Source organism: Callorhinchus milii, unplaced genomic scaffold, assembly GCF_018977255.1.
Source record: "Callorhinchus milii isolate IMCB2004 unplaced genomic scaffold, IMCB_Cmil_1.0 Scaffold3, whole genome shotgun sequence".
Taxonomy (NCBI): Eukaryota; Metazoa; Chordata; class Chondrichthyes; order Chimaeriformes; family Callorhinchidae; genus Callorhinchus; species Callorhinchus milii.
Genome location: NW_024704744.1, coordinates 41,680,208 through 41,701,424, shown reverse-complemented (window position 1 = coordinate 41,701,424; position 21,217 = coordinate 41,680,208). Strand labels below are relative to the sequence as shown.

Genomic DNA, 21,217 nt, shown 5'->3' with positions numbered 1-21,217 from the left:
AAATAAAATTGATCATTGATTTCATGACTGTTTGTCAGACATTGCTATGCACAATTTGGCTGCCTCGTTTCTCTACAAAATACACAGTAACTTCATTTCACAGTTCTTCTGACATGAAAGGTACAAAAACAACAAGATTACATTTGTATAGCACCTTTCACATCGGGAGGACATCCCAAGGCGCTGGACAGTGTACAGCATTTCAGACCCGAACTGGGGTCAGAGGGGGAGAAGGAAGGGGAGGGGAAGGGAGTGAAGGAGGACGTGAAGGAGGTTAAGGACGGGGTGAGGCGGAGTGATTGGGGGATGGAATTCCAGAGGTTGGGGGCAAAGTGGCTGAAGGTTCTCCCGCCAATGGTGGGGCGGGTGGGTCGGGGGACGTGGAGCAGGCCAGAACCGGCTGAGCGGAGGGAACGGCCTGGTTGGTAGGGGGTTAGGAGGTCACAGAGGTAGGGTGGGGCGAGGCCATGGAGGGCTTTGTAGGTGAGGACCAGGATCTTGAACTGGATCCTCTGAAGGATAGGGAGCCAATGGAGTCAGGCGAGCGTGGGGGAGATGGGGTCACGGAGTGGTGCGGGAGAGGACGCGGGCTGCAGAGTTCTGGATTATCTGCAGCCTGTGGACGGAGGAGCTGGGAAGGCCGACAAGCAGGGCGTTTGCAATAGTCGAGCCTGGAGGTGATGAAGGCATGAACAAGAGTTTCAGCGGCCTGAGGGGTGAGGTAGTGGCGAGTCGGGAGATCTTATGGAAGTGAGGGAAGGCAGAGCGGGTCATGGCTTGAATGTGGGGGAGAATGTCACCAAGGAGTAGCATGTAGCTATTAAAGAGGAGAGGGCCAAGGACAGAGCCCTGGGGGATGCCAGACATGACAGTGCGGGGGCTGGAGGAGAAACCGTTAGAGGCAAAAAAGTGGAGACAGTGAGAGAGATAGGATTCAATCCAGTTAAGGCCAGGTCCGTGAAGGTTAAGAAAAGAGGAGATGCGGTGTATGAGGATGGAGTGGTCGACAGTGTCGAAGACGCAGAGAGATCGAGGAGGACAATGAGGCAGGGCCCTGATCACAGATGTTCAGAACGTCATTAGTGACTTAGACCAGGGCTGTTTCCATGCTATGGGCAGCGCGGAAGCCGGATTGGAGGGGTTCAAAGAGGGAATGGCGAGAAAAAAAGGAGCGGAGCTGGGACGCGACGACTTGTTCCAGGACCTTGGAGAGGAATAGGAGGTTAGAGATGGGACAGTAGCTGGAGAGGAGGGATGGGTCCAGGGAAGGTTTTTTCAAGTTGGGGGTGATGACGGCTGTTTTTAGGGTGGTGGGAAATGAACTGGTGGACAACACCAAATGCAAGGATTATTATTACTTTACTTTTGCAATCTGTTCAGCATTATTCTTAACTCAACCGAAATACTGAGAGTACACTGCCATCTGGGTGATTCAGGATGTATGAAATGTGCTTCAGTTGATGAGTAGATCATTAGAACAAAGAGCACTGTGGAGTAGGATCTCAATGATGGCATGTAATAAACCAAATGTACTGCTGTTTATGTTGATAGAGCTGAGTCACTGTCAGACCTCAGTTTAACATGCACTACTGGGATAATAGCCCAGAGTAAAATGTTGCGATATCCAATTACATTTATCATTAATGCAAACTGAGCTCACTCACACTACATATTGCTGGTTAACCCGCCATGGGCCACCGGTACCATAAGTAAAACCACAGTAAGCACACCGCTACTTCTTTCATTTCAAGCAGTGAAGAGACTTTTTAACCCGTTCCATGATTTAATTGGCAAGTTATTTACAGAGAGGCTTGCTGGGGGTCACTCGGTTGCCCGAGTGCTCGGCTTTATATTACGTGCACAGCTGGTAAAGCAAGTTCCGTGAGATTTTACAGATGCTCACTCTGTACTATTGTCTCTGGTGCTAAATATTATCATCAGTGCATACGTGTAACTGTGCCTGGCTCATACTCTTATCTGATAATCAACTCCAGGTTATTTCTCAACAAACCCAAAGTCAATATGTCACATTGTCCCAATTTATTGTTTGGACTGAGCTGGTCTGCATGACAGCATCGAAATTCACTGCCAGCAAGCTAAACAAAGCACTCAAAGTCAAGCTCTGTGAAGCTCGAACCATATCTTGTACAAAATAACAGATACCTGAGAGGGATTTGGAGGCTGCAATCTCGTCATGGGATTAGGTGCCAATTACAAGTTACTGAACTGAAATAATTCCATTATTGTCTTGTGGTTTCAGGTGTCTATTCATCACTATACAATTAAGACATGTGGAAATGTGCTTGGTCCTCTAAACATTAATCCTTTCATTGGCATAACACACCACGCAGACATTTTATAACTTCTCAGAAAATAGTCCACAGTACTCACAAGAACTACACACACAAATTCTGTTTCCCGATGATAAAATGGAGTTATCTTTTGGAATGAATGATTATCAGGCTGTGAAGTCCTGCAATTTCATGCATTTATTGCAAACAAATATTAATAACAATAATCCTTGCATTTGATATAGTGAGTCTTCAAAACATCTCAAAGGGCTTCACAGAATATGCAGTACTGTAAAGTGAACTGATTGTATATTTTGTGGTCAAAAAATACAATACAAATTTACATGTACTGTATAAAACGCGGTGGAAGAGGAGGTCTTGATGGAGATGGAGCTTGTAAGAGGTGAGGGAGCGACTCCAGAATAGATTTCCAAAAAGAGGCGGCAGTTAGGTTGAAAGCCTTATGGCCAATGGAAAGGAGTTAGGCTGAGGGACATGAAGCAGACCGTTAACTGTAAACGGCTATATACTGTAACATCTTTCATATTTAAATAACATATTGTATCTCAAAACGGTTCACAAAATAGAATTCATTGGAAATAAAGTGAAATAATGTTATATAGAGAAATGCCAAAGCTAATCTGCACTAACAAAGTTCTATAAGCAATGAGACAAGTAGACATTTTTTTTAATTTGGGGAAAATTTATAAACTAATAATAATCCTTGTATTTGTTTTAGCACCTTATCACTTAAGACAAGCTTATTGAGTTTTCTTAAAGCGCTTCACAGGATATACTGTAAAGCGATGTGACTGTGTGTTTTGTGGGTGAAACGATAGTCAATTTGTGTACAGCAATGTCTACAAACAGCCATGTAGTGAGCAACCAATTTTATTTGGGGGAATGTTTGTCAGGATACTGGGAGAAACTTACTTCTCTTTTGGAATAGTGCCATTGGAACTTTACCGTCCACCTCAACAGGCAATCGGATGAGGAGAAAATATAAGCACATCTGTGTCCCATCCTATAAATTCAATTGACTTCTTAGTTTCTACGTTGTAAGCCAATTTATAACCCACATAGAAAGAGCAGATTTGCAAGGATTTTCTTTTGACGATGTCTGCTGTAATATGAAAACTCCATCTAGTGGTGACACGAACCAGCAATAAAATGAACATATGGGCTTCAGAATCCAGATGTGAGATCCAATCACTAACAGGGCTGCAATAGCAAATATTAATCGGACCAGGCTGGGGTATCTTTTCAAGAACTCACTGACATCTGGTCCTGCCTGACGCTGCCACTTACCTAAGCAGTGCAGCTGGCATCTTGCTGAATGCTCCTGCTGCCCCTGCCGCTCTCCCATACAAACGCACTCAGTGTTAAAACATCTGAAAAATCATTCACATATGCATGCGCTCTGCAAAACACAATTCAAACTACAATTTGAAAACAACTCAGGCCAAAGAAAACCAAAGCCCACCCATCACACCTGCAATCTTATAAGAGAACAGCTGTGTTCTGAAGAATCGCTGTTCTGAACATTATCATAGGAAAAACCTACACACAAGTCGATATTTATTATGTTTTATAAATGAAAAGTGGAGAAATTCAACACCTAAAGTATGCTCCCTAACTTGCATCTTAAAATGAAAATTACGTAGATGTGTTGCTGAGTCTCAAACACAACTGAGATCTCAAGTCACAACCTTGTTTGTGGTGAGTTGTCTGAACTCAGGTTGATTTTCAGTAGCAGCCTAGGATGGGGGCTCAGCGGGGATAGTAAACTAGCAAGGATTCTCTCTTGTGCTTGCTATCCAGGAGGTGCCCCTTTCCTGTGTTAGACAGGCACCCTCATACCCATTGGATGAGGGTAGGATCAAACTCAATTATAATGTCCAGTGTGTTTGGAAAGTCTTCTCCGATTCCTCTCCAGGGATGTAGACCCAAGCTCCACCTCTCTGTTCTGTTATATTTTACCCCATTTTCACTTGTTTCTCTGCTCTTTCCTTTTTTCTTGTTTTCTCTCTCTTCAGTTTTATAAATCATCTTTCATAACCTGATAAAGGAAATGTAATGCAATACATAGTGCACCATGACTAATATTTCTCATTATTCCAAATTCACATCAAAATTCACATCAAAATGGGAATTTGACTAATTTCATTGCTTTGTCGAACTTTGCTATCATAGTGTAGCTCCCATGTTTGCCTGCAGAACCAGACCTATTTTACACATGTTTATTATTTATTCCCAGATCATCTTTTATTGTTTGATTGTTTGCCTTGTGATTCAGATGGACGATGTCTATTGCTACCACCTCCACAGCTTTCTGAGGCAGAACATTCTACATAATAAATAATCCCTGCATTTGATAGGGACCCTTCTCCTGCTACTTAAACATGGAGTTTTTTTTGCCTCAAATCTCCTGAGTTATGTTCTCTCTTTATCTCAAATCACCCCAACTTCAAATCAACTAGTTACTCATCTCATGTTTTCCTGTGGGAAGTTGCAGGCGGCCACATTTGCCTACATAATAACAATAAGTTACATTTATACAGTGCCCTTCACGGGGGGTAGCATCTTGCAGGGCTTAACAGGAACCTGACACTGAGCCGGGGGGTTGGGGGGGTAACATAGAAACTGGAGGAGGACATCCAGCCCTTCAAGCCTGGTCCACGAGTTTATTAAATGTTGACAGATCTTTAATCCCAATGCTCTGGCCTTTCACTATTCCCCTTAATATCTCTGTGACCCAGGAATGTGTATTGATTCTACCTCCACAGATTTCTAGTGAACAGCATTCTACATAATAAATAATCATTGCATTTGATGTAGCATCTTTCATTTCAGCCAGACCTCTCAAAGCATTTCGCAGGATTTATAGGAAAATGAAGTGAGTATTTTGTAGGCAAATGTGAACACATCTCTCATTTAGTTTCCAATTCATTCATTAATTTGTCAGAACTCAGAACTCTGACTAAAGGTCATTGACCTGAAACCTTAACTCACTTTCCTCTCTCCATAGATGCTGCCTGACCTGCTGAGTGTTCCCAGCGACTGCTGTCTTTATTTCGAGCTCTATTGAGGTGCTGAACAACAGGGGTGCTGTGTTGTAGTGGTTGTTTGCTGACCTCCACCTTCAGCAGACAATAAGTAAAAGGGAAAAAACAGAGAAAAAATGACTCAAAAAAAAAGCAAGGGCTTTCTGCATTGAATTGTAGCACAACCTTGAAAATACTGCTATAAAGATACTACAGAATTATTGTTGCCTCTTAGAGTCTCTTTAAATCCAAGTGTCCTCTACACACAAAAGGTTTGAAAAGCTGGCAGAAAACAAATCTCCAAAATTTATTTGTAGATGCATTCTGCAAAAAAGGAAGATACAGGTACAGAATAAAGAGAAAATAAAACACAGCAACTTTTAATCGCACTCTAGACTAGCAACAGCTATGTAACTCTTATCTCCTAATATCTAGAAACCCATTCTTATCAGCACTGTCCGACCCGAAACTGGAGGAATAACAATTATTTGAAAAGAAATGTTCTGTCTACTAGGTTTTATGTGCTAACAAGCCACAACAATAAACTCTTTGATTTGTAAATATTACCCCATGGACCAGAAGTTTGCAGATTTATACAAATGCAATTGACATTAAAACATGCAGCAAATACCTTTATTGCTATTATTAGCAGCACAATATGTAATTAGAGCATCGAAGTCAGTGTCCTTATCAGGTAATTTAACCGTTTAAAATAATTCTGTATTTTAGTATTTTGTTTCACTTCTCAACAACATTTACTCATATAGTTTACATGGAATTCATGTCTCTGCAAGAAATAGACTCATTGTTTTCCTGTGTTTGTTTTTGTTATGAGTGCACTCGGAAAAGTGTTGATGGTTTCTGTAAAATGAAATAACTACAACTTAGGTGGATCCTGGATCAGAATTGTTTTGGAACGTGTTCTAATAAAAAAAACACACCTATAAATGTAATACTTGTCATTGATCCCGAGAGGTATGATAGACAAAAGTAGATAATTGATTCATTGTTACTAAGGGCTTGAAATCGGGGTCATTGAGATGAAACATCAGGAAACAGATTTACTTGGCATAGATTACTTTTTCTCCTCAGAACTGCTCTACTTCTCCCTGGAGGCAGTTCTTGTACTTCCATGAAATCATAGCAGGTGTTCGTGACAGAACTCAGTTTCTCTTAGCTCTCCACTTTTCTGGAATTTGTAGTAGGAATTAAAAGCTCCCATGTGACTATAAATGCAATAATACATCACCTTGTTAATAAATGGTGAAAATACCACAAACCTCAGTTATCGCCATCGCATGAGTAAATCCGTTTTGGGCTTATACAAATACATGACATTTAAATGTAAATTGCCTATTTCTAACATATTTATCATATGAAGTATTAAAAGCACCAAAGAGCAAAGATTAGACGATTGTATGTATCCTAGTAACCCAGCATGAGCAACAGCGTAGACTTGGAGACTGTTATTTCCAGACCAGCACAATTACCTTATCACTATAATGTAATATGACAGACTTGTGCTACATTAAGTACCATTAACCCTTCTTTTTACCTTTTCCTACAGGCATTTGCCAATTCCTGGAATATACATTCAGTTCAATGTAATCCAACATCAAGGCTGTGATCAAAGTGGTAAACCGTCCTTTTCAGAACTATATCAAAGTTACATGCCAGCACCATGGAAAGTGTGGGTATATTCTGTGAATGTTCATAACTAGACTTGACCACTAACGTATTCAATAATAATAATCCTTGCATTTAATATAGCTCCTTATCACGTCTTCGAGACTTCTCAAAGCACTTCACAGAATATAGGGTAAAGTGAATTGACTGTATATTTTATGGGTGGAACGCGGCAGTGTAAGCATTATTTCGGAAATAGTTCAGAGTAGTTAAAATGAGGAGAAAGCAACAAGTACTTACAATAATATGTGATCAATGGCAATGCTTCTTTTAAAATGTGGATAAGCAGATTTTTAAAACAAACACAAAATGCAGTTTTTTTACATTGCGAATTTAGCCTTTATCAAAGTGAGGAGTATTGTCACTGAGGAATGGATAAAGCACCCTGCAATCGCATCATGTATGCACAGCCCAGGGGTAGCATGGGTTTAGATACAGAGTAAAGCTTTGTTATCCATTCACCAAGTATGAGCGCTTTCATGCGAGGAGTGTAAATCATGTGTAAAAGCAGGTGTAAAAAGAGCGGTGCCTTCAATTATATACTTAGCAAGCAATGAAAAGGATAAAGAAGTGAGATATTACATTGCTCAGTGAGGTGCCAGTACCTTGTAGATGAAGGTCACTCTGGGAAGAGAAATTATTAGTAATTATGAATGTGTTTCATGCATATTTATTTTTGGTCTGTTTAGTGTCAACATTAATAATAATAATTCTAATCCTTGCATTTGATATAGCGCCTTATCATGTCTTCGAGATGTCTCAAAGTGCTTCACAGGATATACTGTAAAGTGAATTCACTGTATATTTTGTGGGTGAACCACGACAGTCATTTGCACACAGTAGTATCCCACAAACAGTTGAAGTGAACAATTTATTATCATAATATTTTTGAAGGAATTATTACCTCCGGAAAAGTAATCTGCCAATTGACTAACAACCGGGTTCCTACTTACTGCTAGGTAAACAGAGGCATGTGGAGTAAGGAAACTTGCCCATCACTTGTCCGTCTCGCCCTGTCGAGAATCCATCCCAGGTCTCTCGCTTGCAAGGCGAGTGCTCTAACCACTGAGCTACAGGAATCCATTCATGGAAATCTAAATGCTAAATAGTTAAGTTAAATAGTATCCAAATCAGACAGAGCTCCAAACATGTATGCCACCCACCCATGGAGATTTCCCTTTGTCTAGTATGGAATATTCACTCGCTCCTGGTGGAACACACTCTGTTTAACTAATTCCGGAAAGTAATAGGCGCAGATTGGCTTGGATAGCCCAGAGTGTGTTTGTTGAAATACTACTGGATTTTAACCAGCTAAAATAACATAACATGTAGGAGCAGGAGGAGGCCGTTCGGCCCTTCAAGCCTGCCCCGCCATTCAATCATGGCTGATCTTATAATCTAACTCCAGCTAATAACCTAACCCTGCCTTATCCCCATAATCCCTTTTGCAATAAGAAACATATCTATCTCAGTCTTGAATATGTTGAAGGACTGAGCGACAACAGCCCTTTGGGGTAGTGAGTTCCATACATTCACCACCAGGGCCCTATATAGTTGCAGCAAGACGTCCCTACTCTTATACTCTAATCCTTTCATAATGAACGCTAACATACCGTTCGCCTTCCTAATTGCTGCTGCGCCTGCAGACTAACTTTCTATGATTGGTGTACAAGGACACCCAAGTCCCTCTGGACGCTAACACATTCCAATCTCTCCCCTTCTAAAAAATAACCCACTCTCCTTTTTTTGCTACCTAGGTGGATGACTTCACACTTCCCTACATTATACTTCATCTGCCACCTACCTGCCCAATCACCTAACCTATCTATGTCTCGCTATATTTTTTTAATGTCATCCTCTGCGTTGACACTTCCTGCTAGTTTTGTGTCATCCGCGAATTTAGATATATTAACTTTGATGTCCTCATCTAGATCATTGATGTAGATGGTAAATAGCTGAGGCACAAGGACTGATCCTTGTGGCACTCCACTAGTCACATCCCGCCAATCTGAAAAGGACCCGTTTATCCCTACTCTTTGTTTCCTACCCGTTAACCATTCCCCAATCCACGTTAATATGCTCCCCCCAATTCCATGGGCCCTTATCTTTTGGACTAACCGCTCCCCTAAATACCGCACTAAATCGCATTGCTAGCCATTCCTACCCCTTGTTCAGCTCAGACAACCCTACACAATAGGGATTTGAGTTGCAGGGTCAACAGGAGCCAAAGTGGGACTGACTGACCCTCCAAACCTTGCTGAGAAGCTGGGCTGGCTGGCCAATCATCAGCAGCACCCTGGAGTACTGTGGATTTACCTGCCTTAGGAATTCACCTATTGAGATTGCAAAAGAACATTGCCACTATTCTCCTGCCCACAGCTCAGACACAAATCTCTTCCCATTGAGCGAAGGTTCCACCAGTTGGAGGTGGAAAGCTTGAGCAGCAGTTTCTTACCTCTCTGCAAACCAATCAAGGTGGATTCCAAGCCCTGGATATATGAACGTGTGTTCACAAACCTGCACTCCAGGTAATTTCTTCCAGCAACTGCCTTCCCAAGTCTCTGAGTTTCTTCATCAGCTATTCAACAGACAGGCACCAGGTGAACTAAAATAAAATCCTAAGTAACTTAAATAAAACGTTCCAATAAATACAGTAGAAACAAATGATGTATTGGTAATTCTTTTATTGTTGTATGCCCAATAAAACTCCCTTGTGCTGGTTTTACACTGGAAGGCCAATCTTCACACCAGCAGAGAACCATGTTCAATTTTTCAGACTGAATAATATTTCCCACCACACAGGAAAACTAAAATATAGGCAGATTACTGAAGAGGAATACTTCAACCATTAGTAGATCAGAAATAAAATAAACTATTGTGTTCTAAGGCAAGATGGGTTGTAAGCTCCATTTCTTGCCTTGTAGCTTTAATAGAAAAGCATGAATATTGTTTTCCTTCAGACTGCATGGACCGCTGCAGCTGTGATAGATTGTAGATCTTCTTTCCGGCAGCAGGCAGTTAATTCTTTGGGCAATGTGAATTGGTCTGGATTAAATGTGACGGAGCTCTGGAAGCTGCAGCAGGGTCCTTTCTGCCCCTCAGGCTCTAGGAAAGAAACAAGTCATTGACGTAAATTACAGGTAATGGCAGCTACAGCTTGACATAAATTCTTGCATTAAGTGGGTGCTACGAGCACAATGATTATCTGCTTTCCATTTATAGTTAATACTGCCTGCGGGGTAAAAAAAATTCCTTTCACAATATTTTAAAATGTATTTACATCAAATCCCACTGCTTTTCACCTAACGTGGGGACATCCAAGCACCTGGAGAAGAAATACAATATTGCATAGAATTAATTTTACAAAGTAAGGGTGGGGACTGAAGAGTACGGCTTCAACCTGGTTGAGAGGTGGATCAAATGAGGGAAAGAAGTTTAAATTTACAAAGAGTCATTGTGTTTCATATTGAAAAGCATCTTCTATTTATAGTTTTATTTCTGTTTATTCCCCTGGGTCCTGTTGTCTATAATGGAATACACATTACACATAAATATCAACAGTATTTCAGCACTAGGTGTAAGAGTCCTGTAGCTCAGTGGTTAGAGCATTCGCCTCGCAAGCGAGAGGACCTGGGTTCGATTCACGACAGAGCGAAAAGTTGGGCCGTTTCCTTACTCCACACCCCTCTGTTTACCTAGCAGTAAGTAGGAACCCAGTTGTTAGTCGATTGGCGGATAGCTTTTCCGGGGGTAATAATTCCTTCAAAATAAAAATAATTTGGACACTCAATCCATGACTGTTTGTGGGACACTGCTGTGTGCAATTGGCTGCCACGTTTCGCCCACAAATATACAGTAAATTAACTTTACAGTATATCCTTTGAAGCACTTTGAGATGTCTCGAAGATGTGATAAGGCGCTATATCAATGCAAGGATTTTTTTTATTGTGATATATATTCCCCAAGAAAAGGATGCCCATAGTACATTCACCTCATTGTTTTTGCTGTCTATGTTGTTTCATGTGCTTTCACTGGCTAAGAAATTATTAGTAATAATCTGTACATGCCTAAGATTCACCAACACTGCTAAACTTCAGGATAGCGGTTAAGTTTCTTCGAAGATTTCTTCTAAACCCTATCACATCTACTGATATTTAAGTAGAAATATTTTTGATTTTGCTTCAAATTCAGCTAATACAGGGCAACCTTGTTATAACTCACCTCAGTTTGCTTGTAACCTGATTATTAACATAGAACCTTTCATGCCAGGAGAACGTCCCAAAGCGCTTCAGAAGATATACTAAAAAGTGGAGTGACTGTATCTGTTTTGTGGGAGAATGTGGCAGCCAAGTTGCACACAGCAATGTCCAAAAATAACCATAGGATGAGTGACTAATTTTATTGGGAAATTAGGCCAGCGGAGCCTCCCAGTCCCTGCTTAGCTCCACTGGATCCCAATCACTGAACGGATCGATTTCAAGATCCTCTCACTCATTTTCAAATCCCTTCATGCCCTTGCCCTCCCTACCTATCCAATTTGCTTAGCCCCACTCCCCCACCTGCTGCCTCCAGCCTCCCGTTTGTCCCTCCCTTATCCCCTCCTCTCCACCTTCGGTAGTTGTGCCTTCAACAACTATGCCCCAAACTCCCTCAATCCCTCCGCCTTGCCCCCACATTCAAATCCTGCCCAAAGTCCTTCCTTTTTGATCAAGCTTAGTCACCTACCCCCTCCCTTTTCCACCTGGCTCAGGGTCAGACTCTGCCACTGTCAAGCACTCCAGGACTCTACCCCAGATGAAGGGTGCTATATAAATGCAAGTTGTTGTTGTTGAAAACAGGATACATTGTGAGAAATCAATTACAGTTCATAACCTAATCTTCGAGGGTTCGGAAAAATGTCAAATTGTTCAAAATTCCCATCACCGTCGATGTAATTCCCCAGAGTTGTCTGATTGCATTACTGCCTCGAAACTCGCTGTAGGGTTTGTTATGCTGTGTGTATTTCAGACTTTTGACACTTTTGAGTCTCCTACCTGCTGCACTTAATAGTTGATCATTTTCCGAATAGCGTCAAAGCACTTCCATTTGTCTGGTATGTAGAAGGGTTCGAAGACGTGTGGGAAAGGTGTGTCATATCCACATACCCTGTTGATAGGTGCCTCTAGGTTAAGAAAGCATTCCTCCTGTAGATTACAAAAAAAGGATGAAAGTAATTTGAGTTGCAGGTTTCAGTAACTGACAGATTTTGTTTACAAAAATTAACCTTCTGGGTGTTTGAGCTACACCCTACACAGCACAAAGTGCACTTTATTTAGTCCTAGCTCTATCTAGTACAAGTCTATGTTAATAAATACTGTTTTGCTTGATATTGTGTTTTGTGCTTTGGGCGGTTCTGGCCCAGAACATGCATGGTAACATCATATCAGCTGGCTTAGTTTTTAGTGACTGACATTTCTTTTCTCTACGTACAAAATACTTCCATGCTCTCTTATCTGTGTGACATTAACTAAGCTCATAAAAGACAGATTAAGTTTACAGAGAAAACATGCAGTATGCCACACAACGACATTGCTGTTAACGTTTTTGTGCTAAATGGGTCATATAATAAGAAAGGAGCTACTTCAAAGCTTTTTAAGTGTCACAAGGAAATTTCCCAATGCTTGGGACATTCAAAATGTTTTCTTTGCCATAACAGTTTGGAGTAAGGTAAAATAGCAAGAGGACTTGTTCAATGAATAAAAGTGATCTATGTAAGTGCCATTTATTAGTGTTCTCTATATGTTTACAACATCAGACTGACTGCACATCTAAACACTTCATGTTTGGAAAATTGCACGAGTGCATTGGTAGGATTATACAATGATATAGCACAGGAAATTCAAGTCGACAGTGGCCTTTTTCTCCACCTAGTATAATACCACTCCATTGCTCATTCCTCATATGCTTTAATATTCTTCTTTTTCAAATAATAAAATAATTTATGGTCTGTTTGCTTGAACAACATTTGGCTGAAAATTCCACATTCCCTCAGTGTGAAGACTTTTTCTTCTGACCTCCCCTTATTTGTTTTTGAGATTACATTCAGTTTGTGCTCTTTCTTGGGCATGTTGACCAGTTGGCATAATCTACCCTATCAATACGCTGGATAATCCTGAAGACCAGTTTTCAGGTCACCCTCAAATCTCAGTTCAAGTGAAAAAGATTACGAATAATAAATTAGTACATTTGATATAGTGCCTTATCATGTTTCTGAAACCTCTCAGAATGTTTCACAAGATTTACTGCAGTGTAGCAATTGTGTATTAGTAGGTGTACGTGGCAGCCAATTTGTGCACCGCAATATCCTAAAATTGCCAAGAAATGAATGACCAAATTTATCTGTGGGGCTGCCTGAAAGGGTGGGGGAAGCAGATTCAAGAGTAGATTTCAAAAGTTAATTGGATAGTTACTTGAAAAGGAAACATTTCCTGGGCTATGGGGACTAGTTAGAACTTTCTTTTCGACCGTTCCTTTGGTCACCTTCCCCTGCCTCGGCCCTGGGATCCGTTACTGTGAAGCGCTCTGAGATGCATCTGGCGTGGAGGGCGCTATATAAATCCAAGTTGTTGTTGTTGTAAGAGCGGCAGAGTGGGACTAGTTGGATAACTCTTTCAAAGAGCCAGCACAAGCATGATGGGCCAAATGGTTTCCTCTGTGCTCTAAGATTTTATGATTCCATGACTATTGCCAGCACATCAGGAGAAATTGCCTTCTCTTTTCAAATATTGCCAGAGAATCTTTAACAGTCATCTGAACACGCAGACAAGACCTCGATCTACGTCTTCTCCTGAGGACAGCAGTGCAAAGCACTCTCATCATTACACAGGACTGTTGGCCTAGACTCAAACTCTTGAAGTAACGCTTGAATCCCAAACTTTCATATTTCTACTATAATGGGTGCCCAAAACTCCAAATGTGACCTAATTCAAATTCTTAAAAGTTCAACATTACTTCTTCCCCTTTGTATGTCTGTTTTTAAGGTTCTATGTCTCATTTGTGATGCCTTGCATATCTGTATTTGCACTCCCTAGGTTCCTTCATACACTAAAATATAATGCAGAAACATTTCTGCAATAATGAAATAAATATGCTATGATGCTGTTACATTTTCTTCAGCATTCTTAAGAGTCTGGAATAATGATGGTCTATGCCAGGATTCAGAATTTTGATTTTTTCCCAGTTTATTCTGCAATTTCATTCACAAACTGGAAGTCACTATTGGTGTCGTGAATATTTGATTTTCAAACCCCGCGTTGTGAGGAGGTAATAATATAATAATAATAATAATCCTTGCATTTGATATAGCACTTTTCAAGTCTTCTAGACGTCTCAAAGCTCTTCACAGAATAAGCTGTAAAGTGAATTGACTGTATATTTGTGGGGGAAACGCGGCAGCCAATTGCGCACAGCAGTGTCCCACAAACAGTCATGAATTGAAAATGACCAATTTATTATTATTTTGTTTTGGAGGGATTATTATTAGGCGTGTGGAGTGAGGAAACTTGCCCAAGGTTTCGCCCTGCCTGGAATTGAACTCAGGTGTCTCGCTTGCAAGGCGAGTGCTCTAACCACTGAGCTACAAGACTCCACAGGTATCTAACCAAAAGCCCAAGAGCCAAACTTTAGGATAAAAAGTAGATTGAAAAGAGAATATGATCAATCATGGTGAACTGGTTAGGTTAAGATTAGGTTTAAAAACCTATAGATAGCAGAGAAGGGAAGGCAAGACTGATATTCTTTTTAAATTGCTGCCTGTATGGACGATATTTAGTCATAGCCAGTATCTCTCAATGTGGCATTTCATTCGGCTTCTAGACGTAACAGGATAGCTGGGTAAACAAAACACCCTGCATGTGCCGGCTACCACATTCCTCTGAATGTGGGCAGTGCTGTGATTTTGGCACTGTTTGCCTGTATACACCTTCCTTCCCAAGCAAATACAAATAGGGCATACACAGTGGTTTCTACTAGTGTTTTGGATTCTGCCTCATAACGTAGCACAATCCTAGCATTAGCATCCTGAACTGACTTCAGAACCAGCTCTCTGAAAAAATTTCAAAGTACCCTGCAAACCAGGGCAGTATAAAGGAAGTAAGGATTTCCAGTCTTGAGGTTTTGGGGAAAGGTTGAGTCAGTGTAAGTGGGAACAATGACCTTGATTTATAGCTGAGGTGAATAAAATCTACCACCTAATGGTGTACTAGTTAATAAGCAATTATTTAAAAGGGATTTTTTTTTACGATCAGTTCAATTTGGCTAAACACTTTGCAAATATACTATAGTTTTGGAGGATTTTTTAAAAAAGAAATTAGAGTAATCTGCAGATTAACACCAGTAAAGCTGCTTAATATTTCTTGAAGGAAACACAAAGCCTTTTTTATTTTTTGCATTTGTTTCATAGATTTCTCCTTGGCAACTGATTATACAATTGCTAAGAACAGTAAATACATAGAGTTACATAGAATGTAGAGCAGGAATCAGGCCATTCAGCCCAACTGTTCCGTGCCCGTGATTAAACTCCACATGAATCTCCACCAGGGTGGCTGGCAATTAGAATATGTTTGTAACCCAAAGTCTACTAAGTACGAGTTCAAAAGTAGCTCAATATTATGCCAACTTAGGTTAATGCTTTTGAAGCTGTGTAAGAAAAGGTCTTCAAAAGAGAAAAAAATCATTTGCAGGTTTAAATTAAAATTTACAAATTAGAAAATTAGACACCCACCCAAAAACCCAACCAATTAGGCGTGAACCCATCCAATCTGGCAACATTGGTCTCCACCCACTTCTTACCTTCTCCCAGAGCCTTCTATTGTGTTCACCCCCATGTGTATATCTAGCTTCCTCTTAACTGCATCTTTGCTACCTGCTTCAAGCACCACATTGGGAAGCTCGTTCCACAATGTCACTAACTTATACACAATATATATATATACTGTCTCATATGACAGTATACAGTATGACAGTATACAGCAGTCTTTGTATTATCTATTTGGGGATGTTAAAGGTTAATAATTAAATCAGGTATTGCAGGTTTAAATGTTAATCATTTCAAATTTATGAACTGATGTGCCATAAAACACCAGATGTTAAAACCAAAGGCATCTACACTTCAAAGGTAATGAAAGTTCATCAAAGCAATGACAAATTGGTATTTAATTTTACAAGGGAGGTTGGTTTTGCACTGAAATGTGGCAGGAAAACTATGTCAGCAAGAAAAATGTATATTTAAAAAGTATGAAAGATCAGCAATTCATAATTCTGCGGTGGGAGCAAGATACTATACAGTGAAAGAAACATAAATGCAATATTTTCACCAGATTTTGTCTGAAATAGCTTTGTCAGCATATCTTTAATGGTGCAGAACAAAATAACATACACTATCAGTCTCTGAATCCCTTTTGCAATTACTTATGTTTGTATGTGGGAATTATATAGTTAACAAGTCACCTGAAAGTATTCCAACTCTCAGTTTTCTAGTCTGCCATACCCCACTCAATAGCATTAGATAATGTGATGCTCATTAGATAACGGGATGCTCAAAACCAGATATAAACTATGCTAAGGTCTGAATTTAACTATGTGAAATTACATGGTCTGAATTTAACTATGTGAAATTACATGGTCTGAATTTAACTATGTGAAAGGACTTCATCTATGGAAAAAGTAGCAAAAACTGGTAATAACCACCCATTTCCTGCACATTGCCCATGTATGCCAGGTGCAGGAAATATTTCTAATGTCACATCCGACATGTTGTCCATGCAGGAAGTAAGTGCACTTCACAGGATATACTGTAAAGTGCAGTGACTGTGTATTTTGTGGGTGAAACCCAGCAGCAATATCCCACAATCAGCTATGGAGCAGGGAGTGACCAATTTTATTTTATTTTATTTTGGGGGTTTGTTGTGTTGGCCAGGACACCGCGAGCAATTCCATTTTCTTTTTGAATAGTGCCATGGGATCTTTCGCGGCCACCTGAACAGGCGGGACCACGGTTTAAAGTCTCATCAGAAGGACGGCACCTCCAACAAGAAAAATACTGTGTTAGTGCATAAAAAAAAGTTATACATGTCATTTTCTCCATTCAAATATCTGGAAATGTGTCACCGTGATACAGGAGGCACAAAGAAGGCAAGTCAGAAAACAGAGAGTCCTTTGTTGGCACAGTGGAGGTCCAAATTTCTCGTAATAGAGTTTTTCGACATGCACTTTCTTTTCCATTGATAATCACCATCAACTATGCCGTCAATTACAATAGATTTCTCGAAGCATTTGGGGACTTTGCTGTGACACCATCCACTAGTTAAAAATTGATGAGTCAGTTATTTGAAAGTAGTTACTCCCTAAGTGCATAATTTTGTCTTGCCTGAGAACAATGAATCAAGTGTCTAATGGTACAGGTAAGTAGCAGGTGCAGGATTTACCAACACTTGCGTTGCTGGGGATTATTTCTATCAGTTGACATGGTCACACCTACTACTGAATTCCACTGAGGATCATCAATCAAGGTGCCAAGGGCGTTTCATTATTCCTTCTTGCCCCATATTAAAAAGTGCATTCTGCTCTCTTTCACACACCTTTCTTACTCAGTCTCCTCTTTCACTCACACATTATACATATTAATGGCCTTAATATAATGACCTTGGAGTGCAGTTTGTGGATTATACCAAGCTGGGAGGTATAGTGAATAGTGAGGAGGGTGGCAAGAGATTGCAGGAGAACTTAGATGACCACACTGGGCACACCAGTAGCAGATAAAGTTAAATGAAGAAAATATGTGAAGTCATTTATTTTAGTAGAAAAATTGAGGGGAGTACACATTTGAATGGCAGTAGCTTTCAGTTTTGGGGACTTCATTTCAGGAAGGATGTTAAAGTCTTGAAGGTGGAGGCTGGGTGGGGCGGGGAGAGGAGATTTATAAGAATGATACCAGGGATGAGGGAACTTCATTAGTTATAAGGAGAGACTGGAGAATTTGGGCCTATTTTCATTGGAGAGAGGAAGGTGAGAGGGGTCATGAAAGAGACCTATAAAAGTTTGAGAGGCTTTGACAGGGTAAATAGGGAGAAGTTATTTCCACTGTATGGGAGTCGGTGACTGGGGGCTATAGTTATAAGATACAACAATAGCAACAATAAATTGCATTTATATAGCTCCTTTCACATTGGGAGGACGTCTCAAGGCGCTGGACAGTTAAGGGTTTGCACCCGAGCTGGGTTTTGGTGCAGACTTGATGGGCCGAATGATCTTCTACGGTGTAAATGTCTATGATTCTATCTAACTTTGTAGGCGATGTCACATTTACACATATCATATTACATAGACTGTAAAACAAGGAAACAGGCCATTCATCCCAAATATTTTGTTTTTGGAGGTTTTGTTTGGTCAGCGGACACATGCGGAAATCCATCGCCATGCTTCAGAATATCCCAACCAAACTGAGAATTCCATGGTTCCTACCTACACATGGAAATTCCAGAAATGGATTAATGGAATGGGCACTCTCTCCCTGGAGAGATGCATTCCCACTTACCTAATTCTGAAAAGTATTAGGTGCAGGTTGGCAAAGCCAAGGCTTGGGGACCCCAGAGCATCCGTTGGGCTGCTGCTGGAATCTAATTTGCTAAAACCGCTTAGCTTGCCTTTGATAGCACTGTCTGGAAAGCTTTCCTGGCTACTTGTCCAGCAAGTACCACCCCATCCATTAAGGCTTTCGCTTGCAGGGTTAACAGGACCTGAGTGGGAGGTTTCCCCGCCCCCAGTGATTGGTTTGCCCTTCAAGTCCTGCCGATGAACCAGGCTGGCTGTGCTGTCATCAGCAGCACCCTGGAGACAGGGTGGCTCAGCTGGCTCAGGAACTGGATGACTGAGCCTGCCAGAGGGCTGGCTCGATTCCAACATGCTGCTGCCAAACATCACCTTGGACCCAGATCAGTTCAATTCCCTCATGTATGCACTGTGCGCATTGACTGCGCTTGAGACATTACCAGGGATATTCTGTAATAAACCCAAATCCTGAAAATATGGCAAAATGCTTTTGGTTTGTCTCAGGAGCTAGGGAATCTTTTGGTTTGTCTCAGGATTAGTTGGACAAAATATTATTTTAGCTCATACTGGAATACAGTAAGCATCTTTAGCTTGTCACAGCGCATTATTCCAAAGCCTCCATAAGGGGAGGAAGCAGCATGATCTGCTCTGGTTCCTTTCAGATGAGGATAATATCGAGATTCTAGAGATTTCACCCATTATGCCTTGAATCTCTAGAACTGCTTCCCTCCATCTTGTCTTCTCTTTGCTCATCTTCAAATTACACCTGCATCGTGCCATCTAAACAGACCTTTATGGGATATTCGAATACCGAAGTGCTAATCCTTTCAACAATAACCTTCAATTCACTTTACATTTGTAAAATAATTGTAAAAAATGTTTTACAAAATACGTGAACCAGTTTCCAATCTCCCTGACAATGATGTTCAATATGTGCTTACAGCTACCAACCGAACTCTAGCTAACACTAAACACACGTTCAAATTTTATGTGCCTTGCGCAGAGACTCAAAGTCAATGTAACTTTTTGAAAAATTATTTGCAGTCTTTTTCTGTTTTCCCGGACAGTGACTGTGTGCCTAAATGCCACAACTTCAGTCAAGTGGGTAGAGCAGTCTAGACTGTGGACTTCTACATACTGTCACTTGTATGCCTCTGTAATCAGCTGACAGCCAACAACCTTTCAGCCAGAATAAATAAATCATCCTCTCCTTTGCTTGTCCCCCAAGTGGAATATTCCATTATCTTGATGTGCTCCACCCAGCAATCTGTCTGAGAAACGATTACAACAACAACAAAATTACATTTGTATAGTGCCTTTCACGTCTGGAGTCCCAAGGTGCTGGACAGTCAGTGTTTTACATTAGAACTTTTTTACTGGAATGAACCAGCAAATGATTAATGTTCCAGAAGAATATTAAAAAGCATCTGACACAAAGAGATAGTCATAAACCTTTGATACAACACCTATAACAACAACAACTTGCATTTATATAGTAATTTTCACGCAGGCTTGTGTTTTGGAGTGCCTTAAGGTGACGTAGCTTGACACTGAGCTAAGGATAGAAAGCTGTAGGCACAGTCAAAGAGGAATGTCTTCAGGTGCGATCTTTCGATGGGCAAGGAGGAGACAAGGAGGAAGGATTGAGGTAGAGAGTTCCAGAGTCTTGGGCCGCAGTGGTTTAAAAGCAGGTTGCCAACAGTGAAATGGAAGGGATGAGAGATGTGCAGGAAGCCGGAGCCAATTGAATGGAGGGCGTGCGGGTAGAGAAGTGAGGTGGAATAATAAATAATAATAATAATCCTTGCATTTGTTATAGCGCCTTATCACAATGGACACAGGCTGCAGATTTCTGGGTAGTCTGTGGCTTATGTAGGGTGGAGTTGGAGAGTCTGGCATTCAAGTAATTGAGCAAGGATTATTATTATTATTAGATGATGAAGACTGTGGATGATACTGTTGATTCAAGCACAAGGCTAATTGAAAAATCCTTTTTGACCATTATTCAAGGAGTTGCATCACTCCACAAGTCTATACATACATAATGTTCTGTTAGTGTTAAAAAGCTTACCTAAAGAGAACCTTTGACTCTTCAATTCATTTGGCCTAATATCAGGCTGCCAAGATAACCAAGATTCCAATGTGTTGCAAATTAATAAATATTTAAAAAGGCATGGAGTATTCCAGGTCAACCAGCACAATGTTGCAAAAGGCAGTTTGTGCTTGACTAATTTGATAGATTTTGGAGGAAATAACAGACACAGATAAAGGAAATGCAGTGTATATTATGCATATGGATTTCCAGAAGGCATTTTATAATGTATCCCAAAGAGGCTTGTTGCAAAAATGAAAGCACAGATGTAGTATTAGTGGAGTCCTGTAGCTCAGTGTTTAGAGCACTCGCCTTGCAAGCGAGACACCTTGGTTCAATTCCAGGCAGGGCGAAACCTTGGGCAAGTTTCCTTACTCCACACGCCTAATAATAATCTCTCCAAAACAAATCAATAATAAATTGGTCATTTTCAATCCACAACTGTTTGTGGGCATTGCTGTGCGCAATTGGCTGCCGCGTTTCGCTCACAAATATACAGTCAATTCACTTTACAGAAT

General features: G+C 40.7%; 1 protein-coding gene across 1 annotated transcript in view; it reads right to left on the bottom strand.

Annotated features, from left to right (window-relative positions):
* Positions 1–9,690: 9,690 nt before the first annotated feature.
* bckdhb (branched chain keto acid dehydrogenase E1 subunit beta) overlaps positions 9,691–21,217 on the bottom strand; it is a 198,217-nt gene continuing 186,690 nt past the window's right edge. The window contains exons 10-11 of the mRNA XM_007905050.2: positions 12,055–12,204; positions 9,691–10,126 (exon numbers count right to left, since the gene is read on the bottom strand). Coding sequence (XP_007903241.1) covers positions 12,064–12,204 — 141 coding nt within the window. The 3' untranslated portion in view covers positions 9,691–10,126; positions 12,055–12,063. The remainder of the gene's footprint in view (positions 10,127–12,054; positions 12,205–21,217) is intronic.